Source organism: Pelophylax lessonae, assembly GCF_965119305.1.
Source record: "Pelophylax lessonae genome assembly, chromosome: 1".
Classification (NCBI taxonomy): Eukaryota; Metazoa; Chordata; class Amphibia; order Anura; family Ranidae; genus Pelophylax; species Pelophylax lessonae.
The window spans coordinates 332470096-332490009 of NC_138768.1; the positions used below are offsets into that span (position 1 = coordinate 332470096).

The 19914-nt window shown below is 42.9% G+C and overlaps 1 protein-coding gene across 1 annotated transcript in view; it reads left to right on the forward strand.

The window, feature by feature from the left end:
- REC8 (REC8 meiotic recombination protein) overlaps positions 1-17095 on the forward strand; it is a 74777-nt gene extending 57682 nt beyond the window's left edge. Inside the window, exons 12-19 of the mRNA XM_082243730.1 lie at positions 3030-3170; positions 3286-3352; positions 7955-8061; positions 8188-8236; positions 8615-8681; positions 14793-14900; positions 15387-15493; positions 16944-17095. Coding sequence (XP_082099856.1) covers positions 3030-3170; positions 3286-3352; positions 7955-8061; positions 8188-8236; positions 8615-8681; positions 14793-14900; positions 15387-15493; positions 16944-17035 — 738 coding nt within the window. The 3' untranslated portion in view covers positions 17036-17095. The remainder of the gene's footprint in view (positions 1-3029; positions 3171-3285; positions 3353-7954; positions 8062-8187; positions 8237-8614; positions 8682-14792; positions 14901-15386; positions 15494-16943) is intronic.
- The last annotated feature ends 2819 nt before the right edge of the window (positions 17096-19914 follow it).

The following is a 19914-nucleotide window of genomic DNA, read 5'->3' on the forward strand; positions in this document are numbered from 1 at the left end:
ACTAGGTCCTGCTCCTAAACTAGGCCGAAACAAACTGAATCCTTTAGCAGAGTGTGTGGGTGTATGCCTGCAGGGACTGCCCCATAGGTTTGGTAAAGATTTTTCCTGCCTAGTGTCCTACTCCTGTAGGGGGCAGCGTAACCAAATGGTCAAGAAGAATATGGAGCTGCGTCTGTCAATGAACGATAGAGAAAAGCAAATTCTTTAGCAGGATGTGTAATCTTCTCGAGCCCATGCTACACCATGCCAGCACTCTGGTGTTCTTTTTCTATTCAGTAAAGAGACCTTGCCCAGATAGTGAATACATTCAAATGTCAGCATTCATTTTTTCGGAGGTGTTGTATAAAAACGCTGCATCACACCAGACTGCAGTAAAGATAGGTTTGTACGGGATGTATGGGTAAGCCCATACATTGACAGTGTGCAGGAGACCTGCATGGCATCAGTGATCTGCTGATCACTGGTGCAATGCTTTCCAGGCTCCTGCAACAAAAAATAATAAATGCACCTACGTCGCTGGGCGATAACGAGCAGGGACTGCCCCATAGATTGCGCAGTACGCTCCAAGTGAGCGGTCGGCAAGTGGTTAAAGAGATTACTGACCACGTATATATGTACAGTGAGGGCAAAAAAGCATTTGATCCCTTGCGGATTTTGTATGTTTGCCCTCTGAGATAGAAATGATCAGTCTATAATTTTATTGTTAGGTTTATTTTAACAGTGAGAGACACAACTACAAAAATATTATGAAAAAAGCATTTCAAAACAGTTATAAATTGATTTGAATTTTAATGAGTAAAATAAGTATTTTATCCCCTATTTATCAGCAAGATTTCTGGATTCCAGGTGTCTTCTATACAGGTAACGAGCTGAGATTAGGAGCACTCTCTTAAGTGCCGGTACACATTTATGCGATGCGGGAATGCTGCGAATATACATCGTGTTCCCGCATCGCTTCGGCACCACAGGCAGTTCACACTGCCATATGCAATACGCTGGGGGTGTCAATTCAGTGTTAACAACACCCCCAGATCAGATCCCATTGCATTCTGACAGTTCTCACTGAATAGGATCACACTAGTGTGAACCACCATGCGATCTGATTCTGCTGCGGACCAAAAAAAGGGTCCTGTGCGTGATAAGTGCGATTGTGGTGCGAATTCAGCCAAACTGTCGTTGCATGTAATTTTCAGGAGCAATGCGCTCCAAATTACATGCGATCTCTGTGATAGCACAAATGTGAACCGGCACTTAAAGGGAGTGCTCCTAATCTCGGCCTGTTACCTGTATAAAAGACACCTGTCCGCAGAAGCAATCAATCAATCAGATGCTAATCTCTCCACCATGGCCAAGACCAAAGAGCTGTCCAAGGATTTCAGGCACAAGATTGTAGTCCTACACAAGGCTGGAATGGACTACAAGGCCATCGCCAAGCAGCTTGGTGAGAGGGTGACAACAGTTGGTGAGATTATTTGCAAATGGAAGAAACACAAAATAACTGTCAATCTCCCTCGTTCTGGAGCTCCATGCAAGGTCTCACCTCGTGGAGTTTCACTGATCATGAGAACGGTGAGGAATCAGCCCAGAATTACAAAGGGAAATCTTGTCAATGATCTCAAGGCAGCTGGGATCATAGTCACCAAGAAAACAATTAACACACTACGCTATGAAGGACTGAAATCCTGCAGCACCCCCTGTTCAAGAAACACATGTACAGGCCTCTCTGAAGTTTGCTAATGAACATCTGAATGATTCAGAGGAGAACTAGGTGAAAGTGTTGTGGGCAGATGAGACGAGAATAAGGCTCTTTGGCATCAACTCAACTCACCGTGTTTGGAGGAGGAGGAGAAATGCTGCTTTTGACCCCAAGAACACTATCCCCACCGTCAAACAGGAAAATGCCTGAAAGAATTCTTCAAAATCACCAGGATTGTGCTCCATTTACTCTCAGGTGTGAGCGCTTTGCATGGAACACCTGAATGTGTTGGTGAGCTGTATGGTGCTGCAACCGCATTTTAGATCTGCAACATTTAGAGATGGCAATTGCACATTAGATGAGTAGGTCACTAATAATAAGAGTAAAAGCTTGTACACATGAGTCCTATGTACTTACCCTCAGTGTGCTTTTTCTCTGTATGTTCCTAGTTCATCACTGTAATGATCATTTTGCTTTAACTTTCTATCATTTCGCCATCACTTACAATCTTTTACATCCTCCAGGAGTCAGCTTAGAACAAACACATGACACATGTAGAGTTTTTGTTTTGTTCAGGCAGCTGGTTGGAAAAAAAAAAACCCTCAGATTTTGTATGCTGACAGAGGGGACTCCCCCATCAGAATATAGTGATCAGTGCTGCAGCCACTACTCACAGCAACTGATCAAATGCTGCTTTTCCAGCATGACCGGCTTCTAGGGTTGCCACTTCATTCCTTTAAACCAGGACACATTTGAATTACACAGGTTCTGAGGCTAATATAATGCACATAAGGCACTAAATGAGTTTAATTACCACCCTAATCAGCCACAGAACCTGTGTAATTAATGTGTGTCCTGGTTTAAAGGGATGAGGTGGCAACCCTACCGGCTTCTGTTGAACAGGCAGGCCTACAGACGTTTGGACGAATTTCGATATGTGTATACTTAACACTAGTCATTTTCCCAGTATCATGCAACAAAAAAAATCATTGTTATTTGCATCACCTGCTTCTCTTATCTAGCCACCTTAATTTCTACGTCTCTCTAGTTACATCTGCTTGTTCTCTTTCTGTTAACTCCCTTTTAGTCTCAATACAACAGAGACTTTGACGATCTTAACTTTTTCCTGCCTTTTACAAAAAACGAAGTGCAGAACAGTTGGTCTGTTTTACATGTATGATTTGTCAATAAATATTTTCAATATTAACTATATGAGCTTATTTGTAAGTATTGCCTAATATGAGCGCACACAATGTAGAAATATAGACATTTTCACCTGTATACTTATTGTATTGCGGTTTCTCACTACATCTTTTTTTATTCATTAATATAGCTGGTAGTGTCTGAGCTGGCTGACCAACCCATCAGGCGAACTGCAAGAGGAAGCAGACTAATAATTGACAAAAATACACAGATTCAAAGCAAGATGATGCAAAAGCAAACAAGTGATCCCAATATATTCACACAGCCAGTGGTATGTTAAAAAAACAGATGCCAAGGACAAAAGAACAATCCTCAGCTGTTAGTATTAATAGTTTGATTCTTTGAGTAATAAAAAGGCTGACTATTCAACTGTATTACTATTTCAGGGCCCTGTAATACTTCCTCAAATGAAACCTAGAACAGCGGCTTCTCTCATCGAATCCCCAACCTATGGTGAGTACAGGCACCGATCTGCAGGTGATTTTTTCTGATCTCTATTGGCCTTTCGCTGTAAACTGCCATACACCAGATTAATACAACACTGCATTAAAGAGAATCTGTCAGCTTTGTTTTTAGGGTCCTATAGACAACTGTATTCTTCAAAATGGGAATGCCACAGTGGCTAATAAGTGCACTCTCATCGGATAGTGAACCTGAAATAAGGCCCTTAGCTAGCAACACAGTGGGGTTGACTTGCTAAAGCTGGAGAGTGCAAAATCTGGTGCAGCTGTGCATGGTAGCCAATAAGTTTCTAACTTCAACCTGTTCAATTTAGGGCTCTTTCACAAGGAGCGGACCGCAATGCGATCCGCTCCGCACTTTTTTTTTTTCACGGACACGGATGACACTTGTGTCATCCGGTCCGTATGTCCGCATATCATCCCATCCGTTTGCGGATGATAACCGGACATAATGTATGTCTATGGGCATTGCGGATGTCAGCGGATGACACCGCTGACATCCGATTTTGCATCCGTTCCGTTTTTTAAACGGAACAAAAATAGGGTTCTGTTCCGTTCCAAAAAACGGAACAGAACTGAAAGGACAAAAATCGGATGTCAGCCGATGGTCATCCGCAATCCCATAGACATTCATTGCGGAACGTCCGTGTGAAAGAGCCCTAAAGGAGTTGTAAAGTCAGAAGGTTTTTTTTATCTTAATGCATACATGCATTAAGATAAAAATCCTTCTGTGTGTAGCAGCCACCCCTGCACCCCCTAATACTTCCCTGAGCCCCCTCTCTATCCAGCAATGTCCACGAATCCCTCAGCCGTCTGGGACTTTCCCTCCTGATTGGCGGAGACACAGCAGCGGCGCCATTGGCTCCCACTGCTATCAATCACCTGCACTAGCCGGTATCTTGCAGCATTTAATTCTAGGCAGAACTTTTACTTTGAAATCATAGTGAACCTCACCCCATACATTACAATCTCCTTTAGATCTACCAGCAACTATCTAGTGAAAGTGCTTGACTAATTGGATACAAGTTTATTAGCTAGATTGGGTAGGTCTTTATAAAATATCATTTCGATAAATCTCAAGTTGATTTTACAAAGATTGAATGATCAGATTGTAACATGGGGATCCTTATGCCTGGTACACACAATTAAATTATCAAATGATTGATCTGCTGTTTTTTTTTCTTTTTCCATGCTAGTCTCATACCGAAAATGAAGAGTTTACTAAAGTTACAAAAATTCTCATAAGACAGAAATAAAAATTGGGAAGTGATGTAATGTGTTGTAGTGTATTTTCGAACGACAACCCCATTGGCTCCTGCTGCTGTCAAAGTCAGTTAGGCAATCAGAAGAGAGAGGGGGTTGGGTTGAATGTTAGCCCTGTGTCTAAATTACCGTAACACATGTTGCTGCAGCTCCGCTCGGGTGCCCCCATAGCAAGCTGCTTGCTGTGGGGGCACTCGACAGGAGGGAGGGGCCAGAAGCAGCAAAGAGGCACTCGAGAAGAGGAGGATCTGGGATGCCCTGTACAAAACCACTGCAAAGAGGAGGTAAGTATAACATGTTTGTAATATAAAAAAAAAAAAAAAAACACGGGACTTTACAATCACTTTAAGCTTTGACAAAAAAAATAACAACTAGAAGCGGATTGGTTTCTCTGCTGAGCTGCAGTTTTAGTAAACCAACCCCAGTGAAACTAATTTCAGAGAGAAACAGAGAAGCAGGTTTAACGGATAATAAATGCACTAGCAGGTATCTTGCAGCATTTAATTCTAGGCAGAACTTTTACTTTGAAATCATAGTGAACCTCACCACATACATTACAATCTCCTTTAAATCTACCAACTAACTAGAGAAAGTGCTTGCCTAATTGGATACAAGTTTATTGGATAGATTGGGTAGGTCTTTATAAAATATTATTTTGGTAACTCTAAAGTTGATTTTAAAAAAAATTGTATGATCAGATTGTAATATGGAGATTCCTATGCCTGGTACACACAATGAGATTATTGGATGATTGATCTACTGTTTTTTTTTTTTTTTTTGCATGCTAGTTTCATACCGCAAATGAAGAGTTTACTAAAGTTACGAAAATTCTTGTACGACAGAATAAAAATTGGAAGTGATGTAATGTGTGTAGTGTATTTTCAAACGACAACTGTACTAATGAAACAAAAATTGTATGATCTGATATCATGCGAGAAAAAATGTTGTGATTGTCCAATCGGATAAAATCAGATGAACTGGAATTGTAAAAAAGCCAACGTGGTACCAATATTTAAAAAAGGGCCGAGATATATCCCGGGTAACTATAGGCCGGTCAGCCTAACATCAGTAGTCTGTAAGATTTTGGAGGGGATGTTAAGGGACCACATACAAGACTTTAGTAATGAAAACTATTATTAGTAGTAATCAGCATGGATTCATGAAAAATCGTTCTTGCCAAACCAATCTATTAACCTTCTATGATGAAGTGAGCTGCCACCTAGATAAAGGTAAGCCTGTGGATGTGGTGTACCTGGACTTCGCAAAGGCCTTTGACACCGTTCCCCACAAACGCTTACTGTACAAACTAAGGAAGGTAGGTATGGACCATAAGGTGAGTACCTGGATAGAGAACTGGCTCCAGGGGAGAGTCCAGAGTGTGATGATTAATGGGGTGTACTCGGATTGGGCGGGTGTGGAAAGTGGGGTCCCCCAAGGATGAATGACAATTGCGCGGTCATGCAACACTGTACTTACACCAAATTTATGAAATTTCCCCCCACAAATAGAGCTTTCTTTTGGTGGTATTTGATCACCTGTGCGATTTTTACTTTTTGCTAAACAAATAAAAAAAGACCGAAAAGTTTGAAAAAAAAAAAAAAGTTTTTTTGTTTATGTTATACAATTTTGTAAATAAATAAGTTTTTTCCTGCACTGATGAGCACTGATGAGACTGCACTGACAGGCACTGATGAGGAGGCACTGATGGGGTGGCACTGATAGGTAGCACAGATATGCAGCATTGGTGGGCACTGATAGGCGGCACTGCTGGGCACTGATAGGCGGCATTGATGGGCACTGATAGGTGGCACTGACAGGCACTAATGGGCACTGATAGGCGGCACTGGTGGGCACTGATCGGCACTAATGGGCACTGATAGGCGGCACTGGTGAGCAATAATGGGCACTGGTGGGTGACACTAAAGGATGGCAATGATGGGCACTTGTGGGCAGCACTGATAGGGAGGACACTGGTGGGCATCACTGATGGGGAGGGCAATGGGGGGCTCCCTGAGCCCTGATTGCCATCCCTGGTGGCCATAGTGGGCATCCCTGGGGTCATAGTGGGCATCCCTGGTGGATCTAGTGGCATCCCCCCCCCAGGGTCTGCACTGGTAATCAATGATCTGATTACCAGTGCCGACCCCCCCCCTGTCAGGGGAGCCGCCGATCGGCGCTCCTTTACTCGTGCCTGTCAGGCACGAACTAAGGAAAGCCGATCAACGGCTGTTCCTGTTGACGATGTGACCAGCCGTGATTGGACACGGCTAATCACATGGTAAAGAGCTACGTCAGTAGTCTCTTTACCGAGATCGGAGGTGCAGGGTGTCAGACTGACACCTCACATCACCGATCGCCGCTCTGCGCGCCCCCGGGGGGCGCCCAGAGCTGTGTTATCCTGCCGACGTCATATGACGTCCGGTCAGGATAACTCAACCACATTCCCGCCGTCATTTTGTAATAGGGCGGGCGGGAAGTGGTTAAAGACCACAACATACAGGGGTATACAATGTACCTCACAAACTATGTAACTATATATGTATGTAACTGTTGTGATCGGCTCTCAAAAGCTCTGTACTAATGATCCAATTATCCTACGATCGCATCGAAAGTGGTATTTTGCGCACGATTTTCTGATCATGTGTACAGGCCATAAAGCTAGCCATACACTAAGCAATTTGATTGTAAGTCTCTGTGCAATCTTCTGTATATTTTTTAAAACTATAGAGGATACACCTAAACAATACCTTGAGTTTGCATCATATCAGGCAGACTGTGCACTACCTAGTTGATGGTAGATACAAAGGAGGTTGTGCAATCACACTGTACAGTGTATGGTCACCTTCATATAGATGAAGTCAGATTTGCTTCCTAGCCGTAGGCGCAGCCACACACAAATCGCTGCACAGGTCAGTGAACACAAAGTCTAATCACAAAGTTCTGTAGCACTTGGTGGAGGACTAGCCCTGGTTCACACTGCCACGACTTGGCATGTAACTTGAGAGTTCAAAGTCACATTACAAATCGCGCCCCATTAACGGCAATGATACCGTTCTAATTGGTGCAACTCAAATCACTTAGACTTAGAAAAAGGTTCCTGCACTACTCTTGTGTGACTTCAACACAACTTTTTTTTAAAGAAGTTGCAGGCACGCTGCGATGAAGTTGCGCCGGGATGTCAGATTTTTAACCGCGGCAGTATGAATTAGGGCTCAAGGAGGAGGAAACACTACAAGAACTGTCATTCATTTTTCTGTGAAAGTTTTAAAATGGCAGACAGGTTAACTTTAAAGTCCTTCTTACGCATTGCTCCTTGTTTTCGTTGTATTAGAGCAATTCATGGCCCCAGAGCTGACCGCACTGTGGAGTAGATGTGCTGTGTTAGAGCCGCTGCAGTATGTGTGGGAGAGGGAGGAAGAAACCTTAAGTGAACTGGAGGTGAGACAGAACTCTTAACAGAAAACCATTCAATAAAAAGGAACAAAAATGTTCTTGACTAATGTCAATCACTCATACAAGTGGAAAGGAACAAGGTAATGTAAGATTGTACGTCTCTTTCCTTAGGTGGTGCGTGCAATCACTGACTCTGGAGTCAGCATCATGCTGTCCTCAGGTGAGTCAGGCCTTTAAATCCATCTTTATGAGTATGGAAGCCAAGCTGTTTTAACATGTACTGTAGATGTACCAACTAATGTGGAAAGTATAATGCGAAATTGTTTATGTCACATGCATTCCACAACTGAGAATTGGAAGCTGGGGTGGAAAGTGCTTGCAGTTTCCATTTAGAAATTTATAGGTCCGTGATTGAAGGACTACTTTTCCTACTGAGACCTGCCGACAAAACAAAATTTAATCATAATTCTATGTTTTGGGAAAATCCTTTAGGGCAATATTTAGCTGAATGGGTACATACATTCAGTATGTTTACTCATGGTCATGACTGGAATAAAAAAAAAAAAACGTTATATTATTATTATTTTTTTTTTAACAGAAGTGTCACTTGAGGTATCTGAAGATGACCGCTCCAGAGCCATAATATTTACTCCTGAAGAAGGAAGGTAAGCTAGGCATACAACATAAGATTCAGTGGGTAAACGCCAACAATGGCTCACAAAGATTTTACAACCTACAAGCTGAGGGTTAGAGCAAATCACAAGGACCACAGGGAGACAGATAGGTTCTTAAAGAAAGAAGAGCTTGCAATAAAGGCTTTTCCAATCTTGGTCAAACACACATGAACGGTGATTGTCACATAATATGCGGTATTTATAGAATAAGGCGATGCCAGGATCTCAAATGAAAGCTTGACCTTTTGATAGTGTCCAAAATGGATAATAAACACAATATGATTTAGTAAATATATTAAAGCTTCTTCCAGGCCATTTTTCACTGCATTCTCTAGTGTCATGGCTCTTTGACTTCTTAAACTCTGACACAATTTCTCCAGCTATCATTGTTGCACTGGACATATTAGTAATACACTTCACTGCATAGGGTGGTCCTACTATCTCAGGAAAAGAACAGTTAGGCTGGGTTCACACTGGGATTGTGGAGTGGCTCGGAGCAGGAAGTCCGGTGCGTCCCGTTCACTGTTTCAGGTCTGAATTTTTGCCTGAATTTGGACCTGAAATAGACCAGAAGACACACATGGATTTCCTGCAGACCGCACCACAGCTGTCCCAGAGCTGTGTGAATCGGCTCCATTGAGAGCTGGTCACAGACTCCTGACATACAAATTGGATGTGGGGAGATCCGCATCCAATTCACACTAGTGTGAACCCAGCCTTAACCACTTAAGCCCCGCAAGATTTTACCCCCTTCCTGACCAGGCCCTATTTTGCGATTCGGCACTGCGTGACTTTAACGGACAATTGCGCGGTTGTGCGACGCTATACCTAAACGAATTTGACGTCCTTTTTTTCCCACAAACAGAGCTTTCTTTTGGTGGTATTTGATCACCTGTGCAATTTTTTGATCATGCGCTATAAACAAAAAAAGAGCGACAATTTTGGAAAAATAACAATATTTTTTACATTTTTTATATGAAATTCCCCCAAAAAAATGTAAAAATCAAATTTTTTTAACATTTTAGGTCAATTTGTTTTATGCTACATATGTTTGGTAAAACAAAATCGCAAAAAGCGTATTTTGATTGGTTTGCACAAAAGTTATTGCGTTTACTAACGAAGGGAAAGATTTTTGTAATTTTTGTTGTTTTTTTTTTTTAACGAGTAATGGCGGCAATCTGCAATTTTTTTGCGGGACTGCGACATTGCGGCGGACAGATCGGACCTTTGACTGACATTTTTGACACTTTTGGGGTTACCAGTGACATTACTACAGTAATCAGTGCAATACATATGCACTGTTACTGTAAAAATGACACTGGCAGTGAAGGGGTTAACTTTGAGGGGGAGGGGTTAAGTGTGTCCCTAGGGGCGTGTTTCTTACTGTGATTGGATGTGGCTTGATGTGTAAGAACAGAGATCAACGGTCCTACATAGTACAACCGTGTGATCTCCATTCTTACACAGGGAAGAATGACAGGCGGCTTTGTTTACATTAGCCGCCTGCCTTTCTTCCGGTGTAACGGATGATCGCGAGTGCCTGGCGGACATCGGGTCCGCCAGACACACCCGCGCGGGGGGGGTCCGTGACCGAGCAGGAGCGCGCCTCCGGCGGCGCGCGCTCGCTCCTTAGAGCCTCACAGGCTAGCGGCGTAGACCTACGTCGCTTTGCCTGTGAGGGGCTGACTACCGCCGTAAATAGTCGTGCGGCGGTCGGCAAGTGGTTAAATGAAATAGAACAGCTAAACTAAATATCAATATTGTGAGGTTCCTTTTTTTAAAATATAATAAGCATTTATACTTACCTGCTCTGCGCAAAGGTATTGCACAGAGCAATACCTAGTGCCCTCTTCCTTCCCCGCAGCTCCCCTGCCAGCACTGATCCGCTGTGGCTTTGAAATTGCTGGCTTCCCTCCTCTGCCTTTCCCGCTGGTTCTTGCATGGGAGCCACAGCCTAATAATCCCTGATGTCTCTCCAAAGTGCCCCCCCCCCCCCCAAGAAATAAAAAGTAAAAAATATTAAAAATAAAAATGCACCTAGCGTCTGAATCTCCCTTGCCTATGAAGCCCAATCCGCATTCAGATCACGCTCCAGAGGCTACTGACGGGGTGAGGAAGCAAGTCGACGCCTCCTCACTACCTGTTTAACCCCATTTGCACTGACAAGTGAGCTGCAACTGCATGCATTGCATTTATTTCAATTGGGACAAAGCAGATGTATGGACACAGCCACTGCTCCCAAATTGACATCTATGTGGGTGCATGTCCCTGAACTCACACTGTCTGTGTTTGGGAACATGCACCTACACCCGCACAGATGTCAGATCTGTCCTTGCAGCTGCTGCATCCCAACTGACATAAATAGGACTGCCTACACTGGGATGCACAGAACACCTGTGCATCCCCATGGGGGTAAACACAGCCCTCCATGGGCCAATGCTTTATTACACCCCATGTGAACGAGGCCTTAGTAAGAATTCAGCAGGAATTTTGTAAGTTATGCTGTTTGTGTGTGCAAATAAGGATTTTTGTGACAATAGTAATTTGATAAACATTTGCTCAAATATTGAGGGGTCTTAAAAATCAGAAGCACCTTCTGTGTATTCTACTGATCCTATGCTTTCAACCACCCCTTGACGTAACAGGTCTTGTACCGCCCCAAGGAGACCCTGTAAGCGATCTGGGGACAGGCGCAAGTTCAAAAGGAAAGAACCTTGCTGGGGCACAAGAGCGAAACTCGATCTTGTAGCCGGTCCGAATGACTTTGTGGACCCACTTGTCTTGCACCAGGGAAGTCCACAGGCTTGGAAACCAGAAAAGACGTCCCCCCAACCCTGATACGGGTGAGGGCACACCTTCATGCTGAAGGAGCCTTGTCTACGGATCTGGGGAAGCCCACTCTCGGCTTGCCAGACCAGGTTTGTTAGCATCCTCCAGAGGAGGCCCTGAAAGGCTTTGAGCCCTTGTCAGTCGACCCTGAGGGACGAAAAAAACTTCTTATGAGCCGACGTCTATGATTAAGTTCCTTGCCCTTAGTAGCCTAAGAAAGGTACTCCCCCCCCCCCCCCGACTGCCAAAACAGAGAGCCGAGCCACATCAAAAGAGTCATCACAGATAAACTGCAGCCCCTGGATCAGCTGGTCCGCCAGCTCAGCAAAGGCAGGTGGAAGCTGTTCTCACTCCAGGTCACAGCGTAAAAGCTTAGCCCACTCGATCAGAGTTTGTGACACCAGGGCAATGGTGAATACCGGCCTCAGTGCCGAACCAGCCAGTGTGTACATATTGCGGTCCACAGCCTCCACCTTGTGGTCAAGCCAGATTCTTAATGGCCGGGGACTCTTCAACCGGAATCATGGTTGCCTTGTTCAATCTGGAAACTGGAGGGTCCACCACCGGTGGAACAGTCCACTTTTTAAGAAGGGACTCCTCATAGGGGTAATGCCTAGTAAAGCGCTTAGGGACGCTTTGGTCGTCTCTACTCTTTAGCGACAACTGTCAAAGGAAACACCTTTTCGGCTCTGGATAGCTTGTGAGAGCCAAAGGGAACCTGCAGCTGCATCCTCCATCATCAAGGTCTTATGCACTGATACAATCAGTGCGTCCACCAGCGCCTTTTGGTGCGCGGTCGCAGACATGTAGGAATCATCCTCACTATCGGAGGATTTCGCATGTGGTTGCAGACCCAGCAGGGTGACCCATGTCCGCGGCGGCCGAATCAGAATCAGGATCTGATGAGACAGATGAGGCAGGAGAGGGCGGGGGGGGGGGGGTCACATTTTGCTAGCCCATGGCCCGAAAACCACCTCCATCCGGGACACAAAGGACTCCAGGACCGCCCTCAGTGCATCGATGGATGGCTGGGACCTGGATCAGGTAGGGAGGTGTGCTCCAAAGTCTCCACGAGTCACCAGGGAGACCCCACAAAAAGTGTAAAACACTGCAAGGGACAATCCTCACTACGCGCTGGCAGCACCACCTGGTCGCCAGGAACAAGCACCAAGCGAACCTCAGCAGAGGGAGAGAGAGAGAACCCCACCAGTCTCACCACCCAGCAGAAACAGGCACCTGTAGCCACCAGGATAATCTGCACTCCATGTGTGGCGATCAGGAAGTGAACATATCCAGGAGTTAGCCCCAGGGGATGACAAGGAGGGTACATGATGGGAAGGAGGGGAACCCAGGGTGTCCGACCGTCCCAAGGAGGGGCCCACTTCTACCCCAAAACCCTCCAGGGGGAGAGCCCGGGAACCAGGCGGGCACTTCTCCAGACAGAACCCCTCTCCATTGAAATAGGGGGCTGTCGGCCAGGAGGAATGCTGCAACTCAGGCCAAGACCCAGTCGTATACGACCTTGCGAGGCCGTCCTAGCACAGAGCTGAGGTCTGCATGCGCTCGCTGCCCAGACTGGGGTGACCACTGCCCAGTCCAGCAGTTGATTGTAGATCTTAGAAGAAAAATCCAGGAGAAGAAAATTTCTATTTAAAAAGAAAAAATTGCCAGGACCAAAGATCCCACTAAGGAACTAGGTCCTTACGCCTGACTAGGCAGAAAGTGTCTATAGCAGGGAGAGGGAGTATACCCCCTTTGGTGGCTATCATCTCTGCGCACAGGGTGTCAAAGGGAGTATACCCCCTGGGACTGCCCATGGGCGTAGCCAGACTTTTTTTCTGCCTAGTGTCCTACTCCTGTAGGGGGCAGTATAACCCAACGGTTATGAAGATCTGAAGCTGTGTCCATCAATGAACGAAAGAGAAATATATGGTTTTGGGAGGGAGGGGGGTCTTTTACAAACTTTGAAAGCTGTAAGGGAAAAATAAAAAAGCAATGGAAAAAAATTGCAAAAAAGGTCCACCCAGCTGAGTTTAAAAGTGGAGCGCAGGGCCTAGCAGCGAAAGGATTAATGCAGAAAATGCATTAGGGTTAAAAAAAAAAAAAAAAAAACCTAGCCTTTAAAACCATGTTAAGCTTATTCTTTAAACACTGTACAGCTATACTGTATATTGGCGGTTGCACTTTCAGGAAAAATAAAAAATGTGAAAACTTGATTTTTGTAAACATACAGGACTATAGGTAGCCATATAGTATGAATATATGAAGGAAATTCTATTTTGTATACCTCTGAGCAATATATGTCGGTGTTCTATAGCTGCATAGCCTGCGGTCATAGTAGCTGTATTGGGATAAATCTGGGCATTGCTTGCAGCAAGACAGTAGTTTATGGGTTAACTATTAAGCAACTTAAAACTGCTGTGGGTAATCATTCACAGAATGTTAGTTGTCATTTTTCACAGCAACTTTTCTTCTCTGGAAATATCACTATTCAGCATAACATCTTCAGGCCTGATCATGTCAGGCCTCTTTTTTTTAATCTTTTTAATCAATAAGCCTGTATTGTGATGTGAATTATTCTTGTGTGTGGCTTAAAGCTTTCTGTCAAATAAAATACTTTCTACTTTTGTGTCCCCATTCCCTCCTTTAATCTTACTTCTCCATGGCTTTCCCTACTGGTCTTCTGCATTCTCCCTTTTGGTAGTGGAGATACAGTCAATTATCATAATGGAGCTAATTAGGGCCTCATACAGGCTATTCCTACGAAGAAAAATAAACTAGCAGATTCCTCCATCCACACAAACAAGGTGGATGGAAGGAATCCCACAACCCCACTTCACCCCAGTGGCTGCAACATCACAGCATGTCACTTCGACAAAAGTCAATCAAATAGTCAACTTCTTTTGAGCAGGGACAGCCACACACCGATGGTTCAATAACTAACTGGCTGAATCAGTGTATGGCCAGTTTTAATGCTACTCTGTTGGATATGTAAAGCAGTTTCCAATTGTAGATTAGCATATGTTACAGCTCCAAGGACTGAAATGACACCAGATTCCCTATTCAGCAATGCCTATTTCCACTCTATCACTTTGAATACCATACTTTAATGCTTCATAAGTGTTCCATGGACCTTTTATTGACATTCCAATGTTGGAGTGTGTGTATGTATGCATATATACTTATCTACATTACTTACCTTATACTTGTACAAACCCTAATAAAATGTATTTATTAATATCTACCACATTGAGTTTATTCCTATTATTATAGGGTACCGTCTGTTCAGGAAGATAGATCACTACCAATAGTCTCGGAGATGCCAGAACTTATTGTGGAGATGCCTGAAACTGAAGAGATTTTACTGGAAGACGTACAAAGGTATACAGTGCTGAACTACGTTTTTTTTAGTCACTGGAGATCAGCTTGTTTGATGCCTTGGGATCCCACATTAATCAGTCAATTAAGAGAAGCATTTAACAACGCATTAATCTTTCAGGCCATTAGCCCTGATTCACACTGAATGAGGCTTTGAGTTTGCACTACTTCAACAAGATTTCAAAGCCGCCGGTCAATGCGATTTTATGTGCTGCTTGCCGACATCTGTGCCACTTCATGCACAGACGTCTATGCGGGTTGCAGATGAAATAGCCAAAAATAGTGCAGGAACCTTTTCAAAATCAGTGCAAGTCAGAGTCGCACGAATTTGAACGGTTCCAAAGGCACAAATAGGGTGCAACTTTCAGCATGACAAAGCACACTGTTGTGAACGGGGCTAACAAAATGACAAATTTAGCTAAACACTACGATTTTTCAAGGCTTGCTTTGTCTTTTGTCTTACGCTGATTCGGCTCTCTCATCCTATAGGAAGCTATACTCTCAGATTGATAGCGATGGGCAGTCTGATTTTCTTCACCTTACACCCCATTCTTTTTCTCGCATGCTGGTCTCCAGGTTCTTTTCCAGCTGTCTTGGTGAGTAGCTAACATTTACTTTAATTTCACTAATACATCACCATTAACCTAAGACAGAAATTATACCATTTCTATGCACACAATACAAAGGAGGAAAATGTATTATGTACATTTACCCGTGCTGATGATTTTACACCTTATACATACAGTGCCTTGCAAAAGTATTGGCATTTTTCATGTTTTGTTGCCTCACAAACTGGAATTAACATGGATTGTTTGAGGATTTGCATCATTTAATTTACAGAACATGCCCACAACTTTGAAGATTTTTTTTTTTTTTGTGAAACAAACAACAAATAGGACAAAACAGGAAAAGTCAATGCGCATAACTATTCACCCCCCTAAAGTCAATACTTTGTAGAGCCACCTTTTGCAGCAATCACAGCTCCAAGTCGCTTTGGATACGTCTCTATGGAGCTTGCCACATCTTACCACTGGGATTTTTGCCCATTCCTTCTTGCGAAACTGCTCCAGCTCCTTCAAGTTGGATGGTTTGCGCTTGTGAACAGCAATCTTTAAGTCTGAAACCAAGCCGAAATCATCACAACGGCAGTAAACTGAAATCTGATTGGCTGCTATAGGATATTACATTTTGTGCATAAACACATATTGCACAGCCTATAAACACATATCTAATACAGGGTCTATATTGTTTAATAGTTACAGTGGAACTTTGAGCAGGAAAAAAAAAAATGACATGCAAGTTGCAGTCTGTCACTAGCATGCATACATTAATTAGTTTTTGGTTTTAAATGGACTTTAAGTGACAAAAAATTAAAGCTCATCTCAAGTTAAATTCATTTATTTTTTTTTGGTTTCAATGTTTTTATTGTTTTAAACCTGAAGAAAGGTTTTTACAAACAAGCCAGCTTGAATTTTTTTCCTGGGGGTTAGAATAGGTCTGAGCTATTCAGGTAATATTTTATTTAAACTGTTACAGCAATACATCTTTTTTTCTTCTGGAAAAAAGGTTTAACCCCTATGGAAAAAACTAACTATTGTAAGCACCCACACCAGTCTTAAATGGTTTTTCCCCAGCCCCTCTAACGGTCATTTTTGCTGGACAGTTTGGTGTGTTACACAAAGTTGAGAACCAACAGATTTACTGGCAGGATCAAAAGGTAATTAAACTAGGTTTCTGGAGACTCAGAAAACAAAAACTACTATGTTAATGCTACAGACCAACGGCATCATATGTGTAATGTTTATATTGCCCATAAGTTCCACTTTGTGATAAATTTCATGTTTCAGCTGCAGGTGGTGCAGCTCAGAAAATTCATAGCTCCCGCCCAAACCTCTTCAAATTAAAAAAAGGCGGAATGGCTGTCATGGGTCTCTTCATGTTGAAATATGATTTTCAATATTAAAATATTTAAATCTAGAGAATTAAATTACTTATTTTATTATCTTTTTTAAAACTACTACTATTATATTTTATTGGATTTCACAGTGCTCTGTACACAGAAGGTTATCCGTATGGAGCAGACTGAGCCATATGGACGTATACGCATCACTCCTGGAAGACAGTATAAACAGGACTGAAGACTCCACCATTTACACCGTTCCATTCAGTTTGGGCAAAACATCTTCTTACTTTTAAAACTGCATCTGTTCTTATGGTTTCTACAGAATAAATTGTTTATGTTTCTTGTAAATGCATGTGCATATGTAAATGCTGTCTCTTGTAACATTGGAAGTTACATTTTATTCTTAAAGTTGATATCTTTATTCTTTGGGATGGCTTTACAACATATGCTAAAATGCAACAGAGTGTTGGAAAAAAAAACCTGAAAATTGGTTGCCCTGTTCTTCTTTCTCACTAAAGCTTCCAACTTTGTAGGTTTTTCTGATATGGTATTGAGACCAATGTTGGCAACTTCTATACTCTACATAGACCACACACGGGCCACACAACCTCCTTTGAGAGGCGATGATCTATCTGAACAACATGCAAGAGATCAATGATCACTGGGGTTTGGCACCCCCCCCCCCCCCCACCACACTTTTTTTTAAGCAATTAACTAGCAAGGCCTATATAGTAAGGAAAATGTAGAAAACACATAAAAAAAAAAAAAAAACGAATGTCACTGTAAAAATGTAACCATACACTACCTTCAAAATGGACACTGTCAGTAGGACAGTGGATGGTATCTGCAGAGCAAGCAAAAGACGGTGTCAGTAGTTTATTTTATTTTTTTTTACCATTTTACTTTTTTGTTTTTGTTTTTTACCATTTTACTTTTTTGTTTTTTTTTTTTTTTTTACAATTTTTTATTTTATTTTGTTAATGATTTTTTTATAGGAGCCGCAGTAGGGGCTTTGGTAAAACATCAGGGGTCTAACCCCTGATGTCTCACTTTTGAGACAGAGATTGCCCAGACCCTTTCTCTGCAGCCTCAGCTGCAATGGGCAGTGAATGAATGGGAAGTGCTCTGTGCTGACCAGCTTCCTGTTCATTCACAATATGAAGTATAGTAAACACAGTTTATTATTTCTTAGTTATGAATGGAAACCGGAGCGATCTGTACCAATCACTCACTGTGTTCATTAACTAAAGGAAGAACATATTTACCGGCCCCTTCCTGTTCAAAACTCAATCTCCTAGTGATTATGCTTCCCTTTCACTGGAGGACCCTAATTAAACATCAGGCTGTGCATCAGACTCTAGCTCTATCTCTAACATGCAGCCTATCTGACTAAGGCAGATTTGTCTGTAACTAGGTCACATTTTCTTGCACAACTAAAGGCTTTAATACAGCCATCACTGTCCAGGGCTCAAAAACATCTCCTTCTTTAACCCCACAATCTCTACCCGAGTTGGATCCTGATAGGCCTGCCCTATAAGAAGTAGACAATGAAGAGGACCCGGAGGCTGTGTTAGAGGTGGCTGCTGCAGAATTCTTACCCCCTGCCTCCACAGCCTCTTGCTCTATGCTTGCCAATGTTGGTATGCTCACTTCTGCTGTGTGTAAAAGCCTCAGTATTTTTGCACCAAAATCACCTCTGTCTCACCGTGCCCCTCTGGGTACAGAGACCTGTTAAAACTAAAGACATTTCCTGTTCAAGAACAAATATTATCAATCCATGACAATTAGGTAAATTGAGAAAAGATATTACCAAAAAGAGTTCACAAAAAGTGGTCTCTTCAAGAGGTAGACCCAGCCATCTCAGTCTTAAACATCTTACTGTACCTAGAAAATCTTCCTTCAAAGATTTAGCTGATAGATAGTTTGAAACACTTTTAAACGCTCTTTTAGGCCTCATGTACACTGCTGCTGATAAACAGATGTTTAGCAGCAGTTGGGTGTTTTTTTCAGCAGCCCCTGAACTCTCCCCTATGTTATCTTACCTGTCCATGTACACTGAGACGTTTATAATCATATAGAGGCAGCCGAGTTTAGTGGCATTTTTTTTTTTTAAGCAAAAAAATGCGTTCAGACGGAAGTTTATTGGCATTGCTTGTAACAGCGTCCAAATGCTTCTAAACGCTGTAACTCACATTTAGAAGCGTATCGTTTATAGGTGTTTTCGAAAGGGGATACATTTCTGACCATTTTACAATGTAAAAATGCTTTTAAACGCAAACGCCACTAAACGCGCATAAAAGCAGAATGTAAATGCAGCAAAACAGACATTTTTAACCGTCGGTAACTAGCTGTCAAAAGTTCCAACGTTCAGGAGAGGATTTCAAACGTCCCGTGTACATGAAGCCTTACTCTCGCAGTCCCAGCTTTACAACCAGGTTGCTGCAATTACTATCTGCCAAGCCACAGCCAATTAGACTAGAGCAATGAACAAACACCACAACTCGGTATTCAAGGACCACAATTATAGCAATTACCTTCTGCATTGTTCTTTTGTGTGGATGCCCTAGAACAGGGATACTCAAACTACAACCCTACACATCCCATGAAGCATTGTAAAACTCTGACATTCACAGACATGACTAGGCATGATGGGAAATGTAGTTCTTGAACAACTGGAAGGCCATAGTTTAAAGACCCCTGCCATAGAACAACCTATGACAAATCTCCAGAATGGCTCTGCTTTCCATTCACATGCACAGAAACTTGTGGCTCAAAGCCTGTCAGCTGAAGCTTCTCACAAGTATGCCCTTTGAAGGAGTAAGTCTCTTTGGTGGGGCACTTGACAAATTCAATTAATCAATGTCATAGAAGGAAAGGTCTTTCTTCTAACCTAACACTCTTACCCAGGCTTCAACTAGGCCTAAGTTCAGCTCTTCCTTTTGGGGCAAGACTTGACTCACAAAGCCTTCCAAGTCTTTTCAGAAGCCCCTTTTCCAATGAAGGGGCACCCTCACTCTTAAGAGTGCAGGCCAATCTCTGGATCACAGATATCCCAGACTTGTGGATTCAATCCGTGCTTTCAAAGGGGTAAAAAATAGAGTTCAAAACTCTATT